Genomic DNA, 21,405 nt, shown 5'->3' with positions numbered 1-21,405 from the left:
CACGCTGTCTCCGATCGGGCCGCACGAGACGCAGTACCCCACGCCGGCTACTGTGTAACGTGAACCACGCCTTCCTCAGCTCCGTGTGTCCGAGAGGGCTCGGGAGAAGACTGGATCGAAAGGGCAGAGAGAGATGGGGAAAGAGAGATGGGGAGAGAGAGAAGGGGGAGAGAAAGGCAGCGAGACGGGGAGAGAGAGACGGGGAGAGAGAGACGGGAAGAGCGAGAGACAGGGAGAGAGAGCGACGGGGAGAAAGAGCGAGAAAGAGATGGGGAGAGACAGAGAGTAGGGGAGAGAGAGACGGGGAGAGAGAGAGATGGGGAGAGAGAGAGACGGGGAGAGAGAGAGAGAAAGAGACGGGGAGAGACAGAGAGTAAGGGAGAGAGATACGGGGAGAGAGAAACAAATAGAGGGGGAGGGGGAGAGAGAGGGGGAGAGAGAGGGGGAGAGATGGGGAGAAAGAGAGAGAGAGAGACGGGGAGAAAGAGAGACAGAGAGAGGAGGAGAGCGAGCAGAGAGAGAGACAGAGAGAGACAAAGCGAGGGGAAGAGAGAGACAGGGGAGAGAGAGATGAGGGAGAGAGAGGGGGAGAGAGAGACGGGGGAGAGAGAGATGGGGGAGAAAGAGACAGAGAGAGAGAGAGACGGATAGAGAGAGACGGGGGAAACTGAGAGACAAGGAGAGAGGGAGACAGGGAAAGAGGGAGACGGGGGAGAGAGAGACGGGGAGAGAGAGACGGGGAGAGAGGGAGAGACGGGGGAGAGAGAGACAGGAAAGAGAGAGAGAGAGAGACGGGGAGAGAGAGAGACAGAGAGAGACGGGGGGAGAGAGAGAGCAAGAGACGGGGAGAGAGAAAGAGAGAGAGATGGGGGAGAGAGATACGGGGAAGGGAGAGAGATACGGGGAAGAGAGAGATACGGGGAAGAGAGAGAGACGGGGGAGAGAGAGAGAGACTGGGAGAGAGAGAGAGATGGCGGAGAGAGAGATGGGGGAGAGAGAGACGGGGAGAGAGAGAGATGGGGGCGAGAGATATGGGGGAGAGAGACACACGGGAAGAGAGAGACAGGGGAGAGGGGGAGATCAGAGAGGGAGAGAGAGTGGGAGATCGGAGGGAAGGAGAGAGAGAGAGACGGGGGAGAGCGGAGAGCGGAAGATGGGGGAGGGAGACGGGGAGAGATCGGAGAGAGAATGGGAGGGAGGGAGAGATCGGAGAAAGAGAGAGAGGGAGAGGGGGAGAACGGGGGAATTGGAGGGAGGAGAGAGAGAGAAGGTCATGAACTTGGGGGAGTTAATAGCACATGGGAATGGGGGAAGAATGTGGTCCAGTTCTAAGCGGGGTTTGGGAGCAAGAACGTGATCCAGGTGGTAAGACTGTCCAGAATCCAGAATTGACAACACTGACACGACTCACTTCATACCCAATAAACCTGTTAGCAGACCATGACCCGCGCACAATGCCCCCATCTATGATGGGGTGGCTGGGGAGGGGGAGGTATGTTAGGAACTTGTTGGGGGGAGACACTTGGGCTTGGGGAGGGAGTAGGTCAGGAATGTGGGCGGTGGCAAAGATCAGGAATGGGCGGGGGGAAGAAGCCAGGAACTGAGTGGGGGGGGGGCGGGGGGAGGTATGAGGGCAGGAACTTCTTTTGGGGGTGGGGGAAAGGTCTTACCCCGTGATAGTGAGCCCTGTCTGTTCCAACTGAGCTCTGTTCTGTCTGGAGTCAGCAGTCAGAATGGTACGTTGCAGAGAAACTGCTGGGTGTGTCTTATCCTCCATGCGGACCAATCAGGACTTGTCTTCAAGCTTTAGGTGTTACAAATAACCGCATCCATAAAATAATGAGGGGCCGAGATAGAGTGGATAGGAAGGACCTATTTCTCTCATAGAAACATAGAAACATAGAAAATAGGTGGAGGAGTAGGCCATTCGGCCCTTCGAGCCTGCACCGCCATTCAATGAGTTCATGGCTGAACATGCAACTTCAGTACCCCATTCCTGCTTTCTCGCCATACCCCTTGATCCCCCGAGTAGTAAGGACTACGTCTAACTCCTTTTTGAATATATTTAGTGAATTGGCCTCAACAACTTTCTGTGGTAGAGAATTCCACAGGTTCACCACTCTCTGGGTGAAGAAATTCCTCCTCGGTCCTAAATGGCTTACCTCTTATCCTTAGACTGTGACCCCTGGTTCTGGACTTCCCCAACATTGGGAACATTCTTCCTGCATCTAACCTGTCTCAACCCGTCAGAATTTTAAACGTTTCTATGCGGTCCCCTCTCATTCTTCTGAACTCCAGTGAATACAAGCCCAGTTGATCCAGTCTTTCTTGATAGGTCAGTCCCACCATCCCGGGAATCAGTCCGGTGAACCTTCGCTGCACTCCCTCAATAGCAAGAATGTCCTTCCTCAAGTTAGGAGACCAAAACTGTACACAATACTCCAGGTGTGGCCTCACCAAGGCCCTGTACAACTGTAGCAACACCTCCCTGCCACTGTACTCAAATCCCCTCGCTATGAAGGCCAACATGCCATTTACTTTCTTAACGGCCTGCTGTACCTGTATGCAAACCTTCAATGACTGATGTACCATGACACCCAGGTCTCGTTGCACCTCCCCTTTTCCTAATCTGTCACCATTCAGATAATAGTCTGTCTCTCTGTCAAAGTGGATAACATCACATTTATCCACATTATACTTCATCTGCCATGCATTTGCCCACTCACCTAACCTATCCAAGTCACTCTGCAGCCTCATAGCATCCTCCTCGCAGCTCACACTGCCACCCAACTTAGTGTCATCCGCAAATTTGGAGATACTACATTTAATCCCCTCGTCTAAATCATTAATGTACAATGTAAACAGCTGGGGCCCCAGCACAGAACCTTGCGGTACCCCACTAGTCACTGCCTGCCATTCTGAAAAGTACCCATTTACTCCTACTCTTTGCTTCCTGTCTGACAACCAGTTCTCAATCCATGTCAGCACACTACCCCCAATCCCATGTGCTTTAACTTTGCACATTAATCTCTTGTGTGGGACCTTGTCGAAAGCCTTCTGAAAGTCCAAATATACCACATCAACTGGTTCTCCCTTATCCACTCTACTGGAAACATCCTCAAAAAATTCCAGAAGATTTGTCAAGCATGATTTCCCTTTCACAAATCCATGCTGACTTGGACCTATCATGTCACCTCTTTCCAAATGCGCTGCTATGACATCCTTAATAATTGATTCCATCATTTTACCCACTACCGATGTCAGGCTGACCGGTCTATAATTCCCTGTTTTCTCTCTCCCTCCTTTTTTAAAAAGTGGGGTTACATTGGCTACCCTCCACTCCATAGAAACTGATCCAGAGTCTATGGAATGTTGGAAAATGACTGTCAATGCATCCACTATTTCCAAGGCCACCCCCTCTCAGTAAGGGGTCAATAATCAGAGGGCTTGGATTTAAAGTAATTGGGGGGAGGTTTAGAGGGGAGTTGAGGAGAATGTTTTTCACCCAGAGGGTGGTGGGGGTCTGGAACTCACGGCCTGAAAGGGTGGTAGAGGCAGAAACCCTCACCACATTTAAAAGGTACTTGGATGTGCACCTGAAGTGCCGTAACCTACAGGGCTACAGACCCAGAGCTGGAAAGTGGGATTAGGCTGGGTAGCTCTTGGTTGGCAGAGGCGATGTGCCGTAAAGCTCTATGGTTCTATGAGTCTAGACTGGTGCTTTAAGAGTTGGTCTCCCACAAGAGGGTGTTGAGCAACCCGGGCACAGCGATCCAGGAACAAGTGCCTGACTTCAGGTGGAGGGAGAGGAGCATGTTGGGGCCAGGGTGTCGCGATGAGCCTCAGTGACTCATTGTAATAATGGCCCAGAAATCGCGGCCTCCCCGAGGTCCGTTATGGAGTGTGTACGGGGTGTGTACGGGGCGTGTACGGGGCGTGTACAGGGTGTGTACGGAGTGTGTACAGGGTGTACGGGGTGTGTACGGAGTGTGTACGGAGTGTGTACGGGGTGTGTACGGGGTGTGTAAGGGGCGTGTACGGAGTGTATACGGGGTGTGTACGGTGTGTGTACCGAATGTATACGGGGTGTGTACGGGGTGTGTACGGGGCGTGTACCGAGTGTATACGGGGTGTGTACGGGGCGTGTACGGGGCGTGTACGGGGCGTGTACGGGGTGTGTACGGAGTGTATACGGGTGTGTAGAGGGTGTGTAGAGGGCGTGTACTGGGCGTGTACGGGGTGTGTACGGGGCGTGTACGGGGTGTGTACGGGGTGTGTACGGAGTGTGTACGGGGTGTGTACCGAGTGTATATGGGGTGTGTACGGAGTGTATACGGGGTGTGTAGAGGGTGTGTAGAGGGTGTGTAGAGGGTGTGTACGGAGTGTGTACGGGGTGTGTACGGAGTGTGTACGGGGTGTGTACGGAGTGTGTACGGAGTGTGTACCGAGTGTATATGGGGTGTGTACGGAGTGTATACGGGGTGTGTAGAGGGTGTGTAGAGGGTGTGTAGAGGGTGTGTACGGAGTGTGTACGGGGTGTGTACAGAGTGTGTACGGGGTGTGTACGGAGTGTGTATACGGGGTGTGTACGGCGTGTATACGGGGTGTGTAGAGGATGTGTAGAGGGTGTGTACGGGGCGTGTACTGGGTGTGTACGGGGTGTGTACGGAGTGTGTACGGGGTATGTACGGAGTGTGTACAGAGTGTGTACGGGGTGTGTACGGAGTGTGTACGGAGTGTGTACAGGGTGTGTACGGAGTGTGTACGGGGTGTGTACGGAGTGTGTACGGGGTGTGTACGGGGTGTGTACGGAGTGTGTACGGGGTGTGTACGGAGTGTGTACAGGGTGTGTACGGAGTGTGTACGGGGTGTGTACGGAGTATGTACGGGGTGTGTACGGAGTGTGTACGGGGTGTGTACGGGGCGTGTACGGGGCATTTACGGGGCAGGTACGGGGTGCGTACGGACCCCGGAAGGCATCGCAAAAGCCGTACAATGCACACGCACTAAAAACCGGCTTTTCCGATCTGTCAGGTTTCCGGCTCAACAGATCATCCACATCTCGGGACATTTCCACGGACAAGATTGCGGGATTTATCCATATCTTGCCCGGCAAATGTCCTCAAAACTCTTGCGCCTGATAAAAGCAGGCGCATAGCCTACTTTTACAGGCATAAGAGTTTTTAAAATACACAAAAACATTTTAAAATAAAGTTATCAGAACACATATTATTGTTCAAAAACCCTCCCCACTACGGTAAGTTTATTTTAAAGCATAATTAAAAAATACTTTTAAAAAAAATCAGTAAAATATATACTTTTTAAACACATTAATGTTGTGCATTTTTTCTATCTTTTATTAGTGTTTGGGGGTGTTTCTCATTCATAGTTATAGGAGTTTCAGACTTACGAAACTCCTATTATTATGAATGAAAATATACTGCACCTGATTGGCTGCCCAGAGCCATGTGACTCCCACCCTGCGCATGTCCCGACATGCACGTGCTGCGATGCGCAGTCAGGAGAGGCCTCAGGACCGGGAACTTGCGTAGGTGCAGCAGGAACAGGTAGGAGCGCACCTTCTCTCCTATTTTTAGTCGAACGCCCGCGGGAGGAAGAAACGGGGATCTCTGGGCCATTCGGCTCCGACACCCTGCTTCACACCACATCTGACGCAAACACCCCCCCCCGGCCCCCACCACCCCCACTGCCCCGACGGACCCACCTGTCTCTCCCTCCTCGCTACCTCCTCCAGCGCTCTCTTGGTGGAGCGCAGCTCGTTGCCGAGAGCCGCCAGCGTGTTGCGATCCCGCTCGCTCCGCTCCCAAGCCTCGCCCTGCACCCGGTCCAGCTCCGATTTCAGCGTCAGCACCTTTTGCGCGGCTTTGTCCTTTATCTTCTCCAGTTTCTCCAGCGACTGGCCCAACCTCTCGACGTCCCTGCTCTGTTCCTTGTTCTTTGACTGTGGGAAGATTACAGAACCGTGGAACGGCTGCATCATGGGAGGAGGCCATTCGGCCCGTCGAGCCCGTGCCCGCTCCCCAGCTCGCCCCGCGCCCCCTGCCCTTTCCCCCGAACCCCGCAAATCTTTTTCCTTCAGATTCTTACGGGATCCTGGGTTTCATACATCGAGGTGCAGAGTATAAAGGTTTGGAAAATTATGAGGCACCCGTATAAAACACTGGCTTGGCCCCAACCGGAGTGCTGGTGTAGGTGGTGATTTAGAAAGCAGCTTCTCGTGCAATGGTAGGGTGAGTCAGTGCGGTTCCTCTGGCCAGGGCAGTACTGAACACAATAGCAAGGCTGCAGCTTCAATGGCTGGGCTGGTCAAAGTTGGCCAACATTTGGTGATCCCCTCTGAGCCCTGCTATGTGTTTGTGGGGTGCGTGTTTATGTGCACATGTGTGAGTATGTTCATGCGTGACTGTGACCCAGAAGAGGCGAGGGCCCAGGGGGCAGCACGGGCCCAGCCCACACTGTGCGATATGTGCAGCGCACTAGGTCCGTGCAGCAGAGCAGGTCTCCAGTCGTCCTGGTTAACCCTTGCCACTGGACCAAGACCTCACTCTGTCAAGCCCCGTGTGGTGGCTGGTGTGCAACGGTCACCCCACGTTAAAAGAATCCACCCACAGGCATCTTCCACCCCCTCAACTGGAGTTCAGGACTGGAACATCGGGTCCTTCATTGAAACATCTGTGAACTCGTGGAAGCAAGTTATCCTCGTTCGAGGGACCGCCTATGATGATGATGACCTGTGTGTATATGCATTGCTCTGTCAGGTGGACATAAAAGATCCCACGGCACCATTTTGAAGAAGAGCAGGGGAGTTATCCCCGGTGTCCTGGGGCCAATATTTATCCCTCAACCAACATAACAAAAACTGATTATCTGGCCATTATTACATTGCTGTTTGTGGGAGCTTGCTGTGCGCAAATTGGCTGCTGCGTTTCCAACAGTACAACAGTGACTACACTCCAAAAGTACTTCGTTGGCTGTAAAGCGCTTTGCGATGTCCGGTGATCATGAAAGGTGCTGTATAAATTCGAGTCTTTATTTCTTTCGTTCTTTCTTATGTATGTGTGTGAGGATGCATGTATGTGTACCTGTGTCTGTACATATATGTGTGTGTGTGTACCTGTGTGTACATGTAGTGAAAGACTTGCATTTATATAGTGCCTTTCACGATCTCAGGACATCCTAAAGCTTTTTGAAGTCTTGTAATGAGTAAAACGCACAGCAAGCTCCCACAAACAGCAATGTGATAATGACCAGATCATCTGTTCTGTTCTTGGTGTTGTCGATCGAGAAATAAATTTTGGCTAGAACACCGAGGATAACTCCTCCGTGCTGCTCTACAAAATGGTGGCCATCGGATCTTTTACGTCCACCTAAGAGAGCAGACGGGGCCTCGGTTTAACGCCTCATTCGAAAGACGGCACCTCCGACCATGGTGTCGGCCTAGATTATGTGCTCAAGTCTCTGGAGTGGGACTTGAACCCATGACCTTCTGACTCAGAGGCGAGGGTGCTGCCCACTGAGACAATGCTGATGTTTGTGGGAATGTGTGTGGGTCATAGGGAGCAGCCAGGCCCAGGGATCCCCAAAGCCCCCCTCCCCCTGTAGGACCCCCTCCCCTTATAGGACCCCCTCCACTTGTGGGACCCCCTCCCCCTGTAGGACCCCTGACCCCTGTAGGACCCTCTCCCCCTGTCGGGCTACCCTCACCCCTGTAGGGCCTCCGACCCCCTGTAGGGCGCCCTGACCCCTGCCCCCTGACCCCGTACAGTCGACACTTACTTTCAGGGCGGTGATTTCCGCACACTTCACTCTCAGCCCCCGGTTGGCGATCTTTGTCTCGCTCAGCTCCTCCTGCAGCCTCTGGGTTGTCTGCTCCAGTGCTGAATGTGTCTGACGGCCCGGTGCACTGGCCTCCAGCTGGCCCAGTTTGCCGGCCAGTAGCTCAATGTGCCTTCTGTTGCTGGCCAGCTTGTCTCGCTGAGACGTCACCTGTCGGAGAGAAAGATGGCCCCCGAGGTGGGGTGGGGCAGGGGTGATGTCACCGGCCCAGGTACAGTATACTGACAGAGTTAACCGCAGGGAACCAGGCCATTCGGCCCAACCAATCCCTACCAACATTTACCCTCCATGTGAATAAACATTCCCAATCACCTTCACCCGCCCTGTTCCCTGATCACATCATCCATCCTATCCAATCCAAGAGAAAGATTGCAAAGTGCGGGACCTGGGGTACTTTCATGAAACACAAAAGGATAGTATGCAGGTACAGCAAGAGAATCAGGAAGGTCAATGGTATCTTGGCCATTATTGCAAAGGGGATGGAGTATAAAAGCAGGGAAGTCTTGCTACAGTTATACAGGGTATTGTTGAGGCCACACCTGGAATACTGCGTGCAGTTTTGGTTTCCATATTTACGAAAGGATATACTTGCTTTGGAGGCAGTTCAGAGAAGGTTCACTGGGTTGATTCCAGGGATGAGGGGGCTGACTTATGAGGAAAGGTTGAGTAGATTGGGCCCCTACTCATTGGAATTCAGAAGAATGAGAGGTGATCTTATCGAAAGGTATACGATTATGAGGGGGCTTGACAAGGTGGATGCAGAGAGGATGTTTCCACTGATGGGGGAGACTAGAACTAGAGGCCATGATCTTAGAATAAGGGGCCGCCCATTTAAAACTGAGATGAGGAGAAATTTCTTCTCTCAGAGGGTTGTAAATCTGTGGAATTCGCTGCCCCAGAGAGCTGTGGAAGCTGGGACATTGAATAAATTTAAGACAGAGATAGACAGTTTCGTCACACTCCATCCGTCACACTGTGAGTGTCACACTCCAAGAGTCACACTCCGATTGTCACAATAATCGCGTCACACTGCGGGCGTCACACTCCTCCGTCACAGTCCGAGTGTCACACTCCAAGACTCATAGAAACATAGAAACATAGAAAATAGGTGCAGGAGTAGGCCATTCGGCCCTTCGAGCCTGCACCACCATTCAATAAGATCATGGCTGATCATTCACCTCAGTAACCCTTTCCTGCTTTCTCTCCATACCCCTTGATCCCTTTAGCCGTAAGGGCCATATTTAACTCCCTCTTGAATATATCCAATGAACTGGCCTCAACAATTGTTGTAGTTCATCCATGCGGTCTCTAAATGTCTGCCATTGCCCATCCACAGTCAACCCCTTAAGTATCATTTGAGTATAGGAGCAGGGAAGTCTTACTGCAGTTGTACAGGGCCTTAGTGAGGCCTCACCTGGAATATTGTGTTCAGTTTTGTTCTCCTAATCTGAGGAAGGACGTTCTTACTATTGAGGGAGTGCAACGAAGGTTCACCAGACTGCGGCAGGGAATCCACAGGTTAACAACTCTCTGAGTGAAGAAGTTTCTCCTCATCTCAGTCCTAAATGGCCTACCCCTTATCCTAAGACTATGTTCCCTGGTTCTGGACTTCCCCAACATCGGGAACATTCTTCCCGCATCTAACCTGTCCAGTCCCGTCAGAATCTTATACGTTTTTATTCGATCCCCTCTCATCCTTCTAAACTCCAGTGAATAAAGGCCAAGTTGATCCAGTCTCTCCTCATGTGACAGTCCAGCCATCCCGGGAATCAGTCTGGTGAACCTTCGTTGCACTCCCTCAACAGCAAGAACGTCCTTCCCCAGATTAGGAGAACAAAACTGAACACAATATTCCAGGTGAGGCCTCACTAAGGCCCTGTACAACTGCAGTAAGACTTCCCTGCTCCTATACTCAAATGATACTGAAGGGGTTGACTGTGGATGGGCAATGGCAGACATTTAGAGACCGCATGGATGAACTACAACAATTGTACATTCCTGTCTGGCGTAAAAATAAAAAAGGGAAGTGGCTCAACCGTGGCTATCAAGGGAAATCAGGGATAGTATTAAAGCCAAGGAAGTGGCATACAAATTGGCCAGAAATAGCAGCGAACCCAGGGACTGGGAGAAATTTAGAACTCAGCAGAGGAGGACAAAGGGTTTGATTAGGGCAGGGAAAATGGAGTACGAGAAGAAGCTTGCAGGGAACATTAAGACGGATTGCAAAAGTTTCTATAGATATGTAAAGAGAAAAAGGCTAGTAAAGACAAACGTAGGTCCCCTGCAGTCAGAATCAGGGGAAGTCATAACGGGGAACAAAGAAATGGCAGACCAATTGAACAAGTACTTTGGTTCGGTATTCACTAAGGAAGACACAAACAACCTTCCGGATATAAAAGGGGTCAGAGGGTCTAGTAAGGAAGAGGAACTGAGGGAAATCCTTATTAGTCGGGAAATTGTGTTGGGGAAATTGATAGGATTGAAGGCCGATAAATCCCCAGGGCCTGATGGACTGCATCCCAGAGTACTTAAGGAGGTGGCCTTGGAAATGGCGGATGCATTGACAGTCATTTTCCAACATTCTATTGACTCTGGATCAGTTCCTATCGAGTGGAGGGTAGCCAATGTAACCCCACTTTTTAAAAAAGGAGGGAGAGAGAAAACAGGGAATTATAGACCGGTCAGCCTGACCTCAGTAGTGGGTAAAATGATGGAATCAATTATTAAGGATGTCATAGCAGCGCATTTGGAAAGAGGGGACATGATAGGTCCAAGTCAGCATGGATTTGTGAAAGGGAAATCATGCTTGACAAATCTTCTGGAATTTTTTGAGGATGTTTCCAGTAGAGTGGACAAGGGAGAACCAGTTGATGTGGTATATTTGGACTTTCAGAAGGCTTTCGACAAGATCCCACACAAGAGATTAATGTGCAAAGTTAAAGCACATGGGATTGGGGGTAGTGTGCTGACGTGGATTGAGAACTGGTTGTCAGACAGGAAGCAAAGAGTAGGAGTAAATGGGTACTTTTCAGAATGGCAGGCAGTGACTAGTGGGGTACCGCAAGGTTCTGTGCTGGGGCCCCAGCTGTTTACATTGTACATTAATGATTTAGACGAGGGGATTAAATGTAGTATCTCCAAATTTGCTGATGACACTAAGTTGGGTGGCAGTGTGAGCTGCGAGGAGGATGCTATGAGGCTGCAGAGTGACTTGGATAGGTTAAGTGAGTGGGCAAATGCATGGCAGATGAAGTATAATGTGGATAAATGTGAGGTTATCCACTTTGGTGGTAAAACCAGAGAGACAGACTATTATCTGAATGGTGACAGATTAGGAAAAGGGGAGGTGCAACGAGACTTGGGTGTCATGATACATCAGTCATTGAAGGTTGGCATGCAGGTACAGCAGGCGGTTAAGAAAGCAAATGGCATGTTGGCCTTCATAGCGAGGGGATTTGAGTACAGGGGCAGGGAGGTGTTGCTACAGGGCCTTGGTGAGGCCACACCTGGAGTATTGTGTACAGTTTTGGTCTCGTAACTTGAGGAAGGACATTCTTGCTATTGAGGGAGTGCAGCGAAGGTTCACCAGACTGATTCCCGGGATGGCGGGACTGACATATCAAGAAAGACTGGATCAACTGGGCTTGTATTCACTGGAGTTCAGAAGAATGAGAGGGGACCTCATAGAAACATTTAAAATTCTGATGGGTTCAGACAGGTTAGATGCAGGAAGAATGTTCCCAATGTTGGGGAAGTCCAGAACCAGGGGTCACAGTCTAAGGATAAGGGGTAAGCCATTTAGGACCGAGATGCGGAGGAACTTCTTCACCCAGAGAGTGGTGAACCTGTGGAATTCTCTACCACAGAAAGTTGTTGAGGCCAATTCACTAAATATATTCAAAAAGGAGTTCGATGAAGTCCTTACTACTAGGGGGATCAAGGGGTATGGCGAGAAAGCAGGAATGAGGTACTGAAGTTGCATGTTCAGCCATGAACTCATTGAATGGTGGTGCAGGCTCGAAGGGCCGAATGGCTTGTTCCTGCACCTATTTTCTATGTTTCTATGTTTCTATGTTTCTAAATCCCCTAGCTATGAAGGCCAACATACCATTTGCCTTCTTCACCGCCTGCTGTACCAGCATGCCAACTTTCAATGACTGATGAACTATGACACCCAGGTCTCGTTGCACCTCCCCTTTTCCTAATCTGCCGCCATCCAGATAATATTCTGCCTTCGTGTTTTTGCCCCCAAAATGGGTAAACGCACATTTATCCACATTATACTGCATCTGCCATGCATTTGCCCACTCACCTAACCTGTCCAAGTCACCCTGCAGCCTTGGAGATATTACACTCAATTCCTTCATCTAAATCATTAATGTATGTTGTAAAGAGCTGGGGTCCCAGCACTGAGCCCTGCGGCACTCCACTAGTCACTGCCTGCCATTCTGAAAAGGACCCGTTTATCCCGACTCTCTGCTTCCTGTCTGCCAACCAGTTCTCGATCCACGTCAGTACATTACTCCCAATACCATGTGCTTTGATTTTGCACACCAATCTCTTGTGCGGGACCTTGTCAAAAGCCTTTTGAAAGTCCAAATACACCACATCCACTGGTTCTCCCTCCTCCACTCTACCAGTTACATCCTCAAAAAATTCCAGAAGATTTGTCAAGCATGATTTCCATTTCATAAATGCATGCTGACTTGGACCGATCCTGTCACTGCTTTCCAAATGCACTGCTATTTCATCCTTAATAATTTATTCCATCATTTTCCCCACTACTGATGTCAGACTAACCGGTCTAAAATTACCCGTTTTCTCTATTTCTTTTTAAAAAGTGGTGTTACATTAGCTACACACTCCGATTGTCACAATAATCACGTCACACTCCGGGCGTCACACTCCGGGCGTCACACTCAGGGCGTCACACTCCGAGCGTCACACTCCTAGCGTCACACTCCTAGCGTCACATTCCGAGCGTCACACTCCTAGCGTCACACTCCTAGCGTCACACTCCTAGCGTCACACTCCTAGCGTCACATTCCGAGCGTCACACTCCTAGCGTCACACTCCTAGCGTCACACTCCTAGCGTCACACTCCTAGCGTCACATTCCGAGCGTCACACTCCTAGCGTCACACTCCATAATGTGTCGCACTTACAGAAACATGGTTGCAGGGTGGCCAAGACTGGGAATTAAACAAACAGGGGTATCTGATGATTCGGAAAGACAGACAAGAAGGGAAAGGAGGTGGGGTAGCTCTGTTAATAAAGGATGGTATCAGGGCAGTTGTGAGACGATATTGGCTCTAATGAACAAAACGTTGTATCATTGCGGGTGGAGATTAGAGATAGTAAGGGGAAAAAGTCACTGGTGGGCGTAGTTTATAGGCCCCCAAATAGTAACTTCACGGTGGGGCGGACAATAATCAAGGGAATAATGGAGGCATGTGAAAAAGGAACGGCAGTAATCATGGGGGATTTTAACCTACATATCGATTGGTCAAATCAAATCGCACGGGGTAGCCTCGAGGAGGAATTCATAGAATGCATACGGGATTGTTTCTTAGAACAGTATGTTACAGAACCTACAAGAGAGCAAGCTATCTTAGATCTGGTCCTGTGTAATGAGACAGGAATAATAAACGATCGCCTAGTAAAAGATCCTCTCGGAATGAGTGATCACAGTATGGTTGAATTTGTAATACAGATTGAGGGTGAGGAAGTAGTGTCTCAAACGAGCGTACTATGCTTAAACAAAGGGGACTACAGTGGGATGAGGGCAGAGTTGGCTAAAGTAGACTGGGAACACAGACTAAACGGTGGCACAATTGAGGAACAGTGGAGGACTTTTAAGGAGCTCTTTCATAGTGCTCAACAAAAATATATTCCAGTGAAAAAGAAGGGCGGTAAGAGAAGGGATAACCAGCCGTGGATAACCAAGGAAATAAAGGAGAGTATCAAATTAAACACCAATGCGTATAAGGTGGCCAAGGTTAGTGGGAAACTAGAAGATTGGGAAAATTTTAAATGACAGCAAAGAATGACTAAGAAAGCAATAAAGAAAGGAAAGATAGATTACGAAGGTAAACTTGCGCAAAACATAAAAACAGATAGTAAAAGCTTTTACCGATATATAAAACGGAAAAGAGTGACTAAAGTAAATGTTGGTCCCTTAGAAGATGAGAAGGGGGATTTAATAATGGGAAATGTGGAAATGGCTGAGACCTTAAACAATTATTTTGCTTCGGTCTTCACAGTGGAAGACACAGAAACCATGCCAGAAATTGCTGGTCACAGGAATGTGGGAAGGGAGGACCTTGAGACAATCACTATCACTAGGGGGGGTAGTGCTGGACAGGCTAATGGGACTCAAGGTAGACAAGTCCCCTGGTCCTGATGAAATGCATCCCAGGGTGTTAAAAGAGATGGTGGAAGTTATAGCAGATATATTCGTTATAATCTCCCAAAATTCTCTGGACTCTGGGGAGGTACCAGCTAATATAATGCCTCTGTTTACAAAAAGGGGGCAGACAAAAGGCAGGTAACTATAGGCCGGTTAGTTTAACATCTGTAGTGGGGAAAATGCTTGAAGCTATCATTAAGGAAGAAATAGCGGGACATCCAGATAAGAATAGTGCAATCAAGCAGACGCAGCATGGATTCATGAAGGGGAAATCATGTGTAACTAATTTACTGGAATTCTTTGAGGATATAACGAGCATGGTGGATAGAGGTGTACCGATGGATGTGGTTTATTTAGATTTCCAAAAGGCATTCGATATGGTGCCACACAAAAGGTTACTGCAGAAGATAAAGGTACGCGGAGTCAGTGGAAATGTATTAGCATGGATAGAGAATTGGCTGGCTAACAGAAAGCAGAGAGTCGGGATAAATGGGTCCTTTTCGGGTTGGAAATCAGTGGTTAGTGGTGTGCCACAGGGATCGGTGCTGGGACCACAACTGTTTACAATATACATAGATGACCTGGAAGAGGGGACAGAGTGTAGTGTAACAAAATTTGCACATGAAACAAAGATTAGTGGGAAAGCGGGTTGTGTAGAGGACACAGAGAGGCTGCAAAGAGATTTAGATAGGTTAAGCGAATGGGCTACGGTTTGGCAGATGGATAACAATGTCGGAAAGTGTGAGGTCATCCACCTTGGGGAAAAAAAACAGTAAAAGGGAATATTATTTGAATGGGGAGAAATTACAACATGCAGCGGTGCAGAGGGACCTGGGGGTCCTTGTGCATGACTCCCAAAAAGTTAGTTTGCAGGTGCAGCAGGTAATCAGGAAGGCGAATGGAATGTTGGCCTTCATTGCGAGAGGGATGGAGTACAAAAGCAGGGAGGTCCTGCTGCAACTGTACAGGGTATTGGTGAGACCATGCCTGGAGTACTGCGTGCAGTTTTGGTCACCTTACTTAAGGAAGGATATACAAGCTTTGGAGGGGGTACAGAGACGATTCACTAGGCTGATTCCGGAGATGAGGGGGTTCCCTTATGATGATAGATTGAGTAGACTGGGTCTTTACTCGTTGGAGTTCAGAAGGATGAGGGGTGATCTTATAGAAACATTTAAAATAATGAAAGGGATAGAGGCAGAGAGGTTGTTTCCACTGGTCAGGGAGATTAGAACTAGGGGGCACAGCCTCAAAATACGGGGGAGCCAATTTAAAACCGAGTTGTGAAGGAATTTCTTCTCCCAGAGGGTTGTGAATCTGTGGAATTCTCTGCCCAAGGAAGCAGTTGAGGCTAGCTCATTGAAAGTATTCAAGTCACAGATAGATAGATTTTTAACCAATAAAGGAATTAAGGGTTATGGGGAGCGGGCGGGTAAGTGGAGCTGAGTCCACGGCCAGATCAGCCAGGATCTTGTTGAATGGCGGAGCAGGCTCGAGGGGCTAGATGGCCTACTCCTGTTCCTAATTCTTATGTTCTTATGTTCTTTATGATTGTCACAATAATCGCATCACACTCTATCCATCACACTCCGAGTGTCACACACTGGGCGTCACACTGCAGGCGTCACAAGCCGGCTGTCACACTAATCGCGTCACACCCCGCGTGTCACACTCCGAGCATCAAACTCCGGGCATCACACTCCGATTGTCACACTCCAAGCCTCACACTCCGATTGTCACATTCCAAGCCTCACACTCCGAGTGTCACACTCCGAGCCTCACACTCCGAGCCTCACACTCCGAGCCTCACACTCCGAATGTCACACTCCGAGCCTCACACTCCGAGCGTCACACTCCGAGCCTCACACTCCGAGCCTCACACTCCGGGCGTCACACTCCGGGCGTCACATTCCGGGCGTCACACTCCGGGCGTCACACTCCGAGCCTCACACTCCGAGCCTCACACTCCGGGCCTCACACTCCGGGCATCACATTCCGGGCGTCACACTCCGAGCCTCACACTCCGAGCGTCACACTCCGAGCGTCACACTCCGAGCGTCACACTCGGGGCGTCACACTCCGGGCGTCACACTCCGAGCGTCACACTCCGAGCGTCACACTCGGGGCGTCACACTCCGGGCGTCACACTCCGGGCGTCACACTCCGAGCGTCACACTCCGGGCGTCACACTCCGAGCGTCACACTCCGAGCGTCACACTCCGAGCGTCACACTCCGAGCGTCACACTCCGGGCGTCACACTCCGGGCGTCACACTCCGAGCGTCACACTCCGAGCATCACACTCCGGGCGTCACACTCCGAGCGTCACACTCCGAGCGTCACACTCCGGGCGTCACACTCCGGGCGTCACACTCCGAGCGTCACACTCCGAGCATCACACTCCGGGCGTCACACTCCGAGCGTCACACTCCGGGCGTCACACTCCAAGCCTCACACTCCGAGCGTCACACTCCGGGCGTCACACTCCGAGCCTCACACTCCGAGCCTCACACTCCGAGCATCACACTCCGAGCGTCACACTCCGGGCGTCGCACTCCAGCTGTCATATTCCGATCGTCACACTCCAAGCATCACACTCCAAGCATCACACTCCGGGCGTCACACTCCGGGCGTCACACTCCGGGCGTCACACTCCGGGCGTCACACTCCGGGTGTCACACTCCAGCTGTCATATTCCGATCGTCACACTCCAAGCATCACACTCCGGGCGTCACATTCCGGGCGTCACACTCCGGGCGCCACATTCCGGGCATCACACTCCGAGCCTCACACTCCGAGTGTCACACTCCGAGCCTCACACTCCAGGCGTCACACTCTGGGCGTCACACTCCGAGCGTCACACTCCGAGCGTCACACTCCGGGCGCCACACTCCGGGCATCACACTCCGAGCCTCACACTCCGAGCGTCACACTCCGGGCGTCACACTCCGGGCGTCACACTCCAAGCCTCACACTCCGAGCCTCACACTCCGAGCATCACACTCCGAGCGTCACACTCCGGGCGTCGCACTCCAGCTGTCATATTCCGATCGTCACACTCCAAGCATCACACTCCAAGCATCACACTCCGGGCGTCACACTCCGGGCGTCACACTCCGGGCGTCACACTCCGGGCGTCACACTCCGGGTGTCACACTCCAGCTGTCATATTCCGATCGTCACACTCCAAGCATCACACTCCGGGCGTCACATTCCGGGCGTCACACTCCGGGCGCCACATTCCGGGCATCACACTCCGAGCCTCACACTCCGAGTGTCACACTCCGAGCCTCACACTCCAGGCGTCACACTCTGGGCGTCACACTCCGAGCGTCACACTCCGAGCGTCACACTCCGGGCGCCACACTCCGGGCATCACACTCCGAGCCTCACACTCCGAGCGTCACACTCCGGGCGTCACACTCCGGGCGTCACACTCCGAGCGTCACACTCCAAGCATCACACTCCAAGCGTCACACCCCGGGCGTCACATTCCGGGCGTCACACTCCGAGCGTCACACTCCGAGCGTCACACTCCGGGCGTCACACTCCGAGCCTCACACTCAGAGCGTCACACTCCGGGCGTCACACTCCAGGCGTCACACTCCGAGTGTCACACTCCGAGCCTCACACTCCGAGCCTCACACTCCGAGCCTCACACTCCGAGCCTCACACTCCGGGCGTCACACTCCGGGCGTCACACTCCGAGCCTCACATTCCGGGCGTCACACTCCGGGCGTCACACTCCGGGCGTCACACTCCGGGCGTCGCACTCCGGGCGTCACACTCCAGGCGTCACACTCCAAGCGTCACACTCCGGGCGTCACACTCCGGGCGTCACACTCCGGGCGTCACACTCCGGGCGTCACATTCCGGGCGTCACACTCCGAGCGTCACACTCCGAGCCTCACACTCCGAGCCTCACACTCCGAGCCTCACACTCCGAGCGTCACACTCCGAGCGTCACACTCCAAGCATCACACTCCGGGCGTCACACTCCGGGCGTCACACTCCGAGCCTCACACTCCGGGCGTCACACTCCGAGCGTCACACTCCAAGCATCACACTCCAAGCCTCACACTCCGAGCGTCACACTCCGAGCGTCACACTCCAAGCATCACACTCCGGGCGTCACACTCCGGGCGTCACACTCCGAGCCTCACACTCCGGGCGTCACACTCCGAGCGTCACACTCCAAGCATCACACTCCAAGCATCACACTCCGGGCGTCACACTCCGGGCGTCACACTCCGAGCCTCACACTCCGGGCGTCACACTCCGAGCGTCACACTCCAGGCGTCACACTCCAGCTGTCATATTCCGATTGTCACACTCCGGGCGTCACACTCCAAGCATCACACTCCAAGCATCACACTCCAAGCATCACACTCCAAGCATCACACTCCGAGCCTCACACTCCGGGCGTCACACTCCGGGCGTCACACTCCGGGCGTCACACTCCGGGCGTCACACTCCGGGCGTCACACTCCGAGCCTCACACTCCGGGCGTCACACTCCGGGCGTCACACTCCGGGCGTCACACTCCGGGCATCACACTCCGATTGTCACACTCCGAGCGTCACACTCCGGGCATCACACTCCGATTGTCACACTCCAAGCCTCACACTCCGATTGTCACACTCCAAGCCTCACACTCCGAGTGTCACACTCCGAGCCTCACACTCCGAATGTCACACTCCGAGCCTCACACTCCGAGTGTCACACTCCGAGCCTCACACTCCGGGCGTCACATTCCGGGCGTCACACTCCGGGCGTCACATTCCGGGCGTCACACTCCGGGCGTCACATTCCGGGCGTCACACTCCGAGCCTCACACTCCGAGCGTCACACTCCGAGCGTCACACTACAGGCGTCACACTCCAGGCGTCACACTCCGAGCCTCACACTCCGGGCGTCACACTCCGAGCCTCACACTCCGGGCGTCACACTCCGGGCATCACACTACAGGCGTCACACTCCAGGCGTCACACTCCGAGCCTCACACTACAGGCGTCACACTCCAGGCGTCACACTCCGAGCCTCACACTCCGGGCGTCACACTCCGGGCGTCACACTCCGAGCCTCACACTCCGGGCGTCACACTCCGGGCGTCACACTCCGAGCCTCACACTCCGGGCGTCACACTCCGAGCCTCACACTCCGGGCGTCACACTCCGGGCGTCACATTCCGGGCGTCACACTCCGAGCCTCACACTCCGAGCCTCACACTCTGAGCCTCACACTCCGAGCCTCACACTCCGGGCGTCACACTCCGGGCGTCACACTCCGGGCGTCACACTCCGAGCGTCACACTCCGGGCGTCACACTCCAGCTGTCATATTCCGATCGTCACACTCCGAGCGTCACACTCCGGGCGTCACACTCCAGCTGTCATATTCCGATCGTCACACTCCGAGCCTCACACTCCGAGCCTCACACTCCGAGCCTCACACTCCGAGCCTCACACTCCGGGCGTCACACTCCAGGCGTCACACTCCGAGCGTCACACTCCGAGCGTCACACTCCAGGCGTCACACTCCAGGCGTCACACTCCGGGCGTCACACTCCGGGCGTCACACTCCGGGCGTCACACTCCGGGCGTCACACTCCGGGCGTCACACTCCGGGCGTCACACTCCGAGCATCACACTCCAGCCGTCACAAGCCGGCCGTCACAAGCCGGCCGTCAAAAGCCAGCCGTCACACTAATCGCGTCACACTCCATCTATCACACTCCAAGACTCACACTCCGATTGTCACAATAATCGTGTCACTCTCCGGGCGTAAAAATCTCTGGTGTAAAAATAAAAAAGGGAAGGTGGCTCAACCGTGGCTATCGAGGGAAATCAGGGATAGTATTAAAGCCAAGGAAGTGGCATACAAATTGGCCAGAAATAGCAGCAAACCCGGGGACTGGGAGAAATTTAGAACTCAGCAGAGGAGGACAAAGGGTTTGATTAGGGCAGGGAAAATGGAGTCCGAGAAGAAGCTTGCAGGAAACATTAAGACGGATTGCAAAAGTTTCTATAGATATGTAAAGAGAAAAAGGTTAGTAAAGACAAACGTAGGTCCCCTGCAGTCAGAATCAGGGGAAGTCATAACGGGGAACAAAGAAATGGCAGACCAATTGAACAAGTACTTTGGTTCGGTATTCACCGAGGAGGACACAAACAACCTTCCGGATATAAAAGGGGTCGGAGGGTCTAGTAAGGAGGAGGAACTGAGGGAAATCCTTATTAGTCAGGAAATTGTGTTGGGGAAATTAATGGGATTGAAGGCCGATAAATCCCCAGGGCCTGATGGACTGCATCCCAGAGTACTTAAGGAGGTGGCCTTGGAAATAGTGGATGCATTGACAGTCATTTTCCAACATTCCATTGACTCTGGATCAGTTCCTATGGAGTGGAGGGTAGCCAATGTAACCCCACTTTTTAAAAAAGGAGGGAGATAGAAAACAGGGAATTACAGACCGGTCAGCCTGACATCGGTAGTGGGTAAAATGATGGAATCAGTTATTAAGGATGTCATAGCAGTGCATTTGGAAAGAGGTAATATGATAGGTCCAAGTCAGCATGGATTTGTGAAAGGGAAATCATGCTTGACAAATCTTCTGGAATTTTTTGAGGATGTTTCCAGTAGAGTGGACAAGGGAGAACCAGTTGATGTGGTATATTTGGACTTTCAGAAGGCTTTCGACAAGGTCCCACACAAGAGATTAATGTGCAAAGTTAAAGCACATGGGATTGGGGGTAGTGTGCTGACATGGATTGAGAACTGGTTGTCAGACAGGAAGCAAAGAGTAGGAGTAAATGGGTACTTTTCAGAATGGCAGGCAGTGACTAGTGGGGTACCGCAAGGTTCTGTGCTGGGGCCCCAGCTGTTTACACTGTACATTAATGATTTAGACGAGGGGATTAAATGTAGTATCTCCAAATTTGCGGATGACACTAAGTTGGGTGGCAGTGTGAGCTGCGAGGAGGATGCTATGAGGCTGCAGAGCGACTTGGATAGGTTAGGTGAGTGGGCAAATGCATGGCAGATGAAGTATAATGTGGATAAATGTGATGTTATCCACTTTGGTGGTAAAAACAGAGAGACAGACTATTATCTGAATGGTGACAGATTAGGAAAAGGGGAGGTGC

General features: G+C 51.9%; 1 protein-coding gene across 1 annotated transcript in view; it reads right to left on the bottom strand.

Moving 5' to 3' along the window:
* Positions 1–21,405, bottom strand: part of LOC139255771 (coiled-coil domain-containing protein 170-like) — a 132,177-nt gene that overhangs the window by 13,390 nt on the left and 97,382 nt on the right. Inside the window, exons 11-12 of the mRNA XM_070873983.1 lie at positions 7,798–8,007; positions 5,726–5,962 (exon numbers count right to left, since the gene is read on the bottom strand). Coding sequence (XP_070730084.1) covers positions 5,726–5,962; positions 7,798–8,007 — 447 coding nt within the window. The remainder of the gene's footprint in view (positions 1–5,725; positions 5,963–7,797; positions 8,008–21,405) is intronic.

The sequence above is a fragment of the Pristiophorus japonicus genome, unplaced genomic scaffold (genome assembly GCF_044704955.1).
Source record: "Pristiophorus japonicus isolate sPriJap1 unplaced genomic scaffold, sPriJap1.hap1 HAP1_SCAFFOLD_626, whole genome shotgun sequence".
NCBI classification, from domain to species: Eukaryota; Metazoa; Chordata; class Chondrichthyes; family Pristiophoridae; genus Pristiophorus; species Pristiophorus japonicus.
Note: the sequence above shows the minus strand (reverse complement) of the source record. Positions and strands in the feature narration are given on the sequence as shown.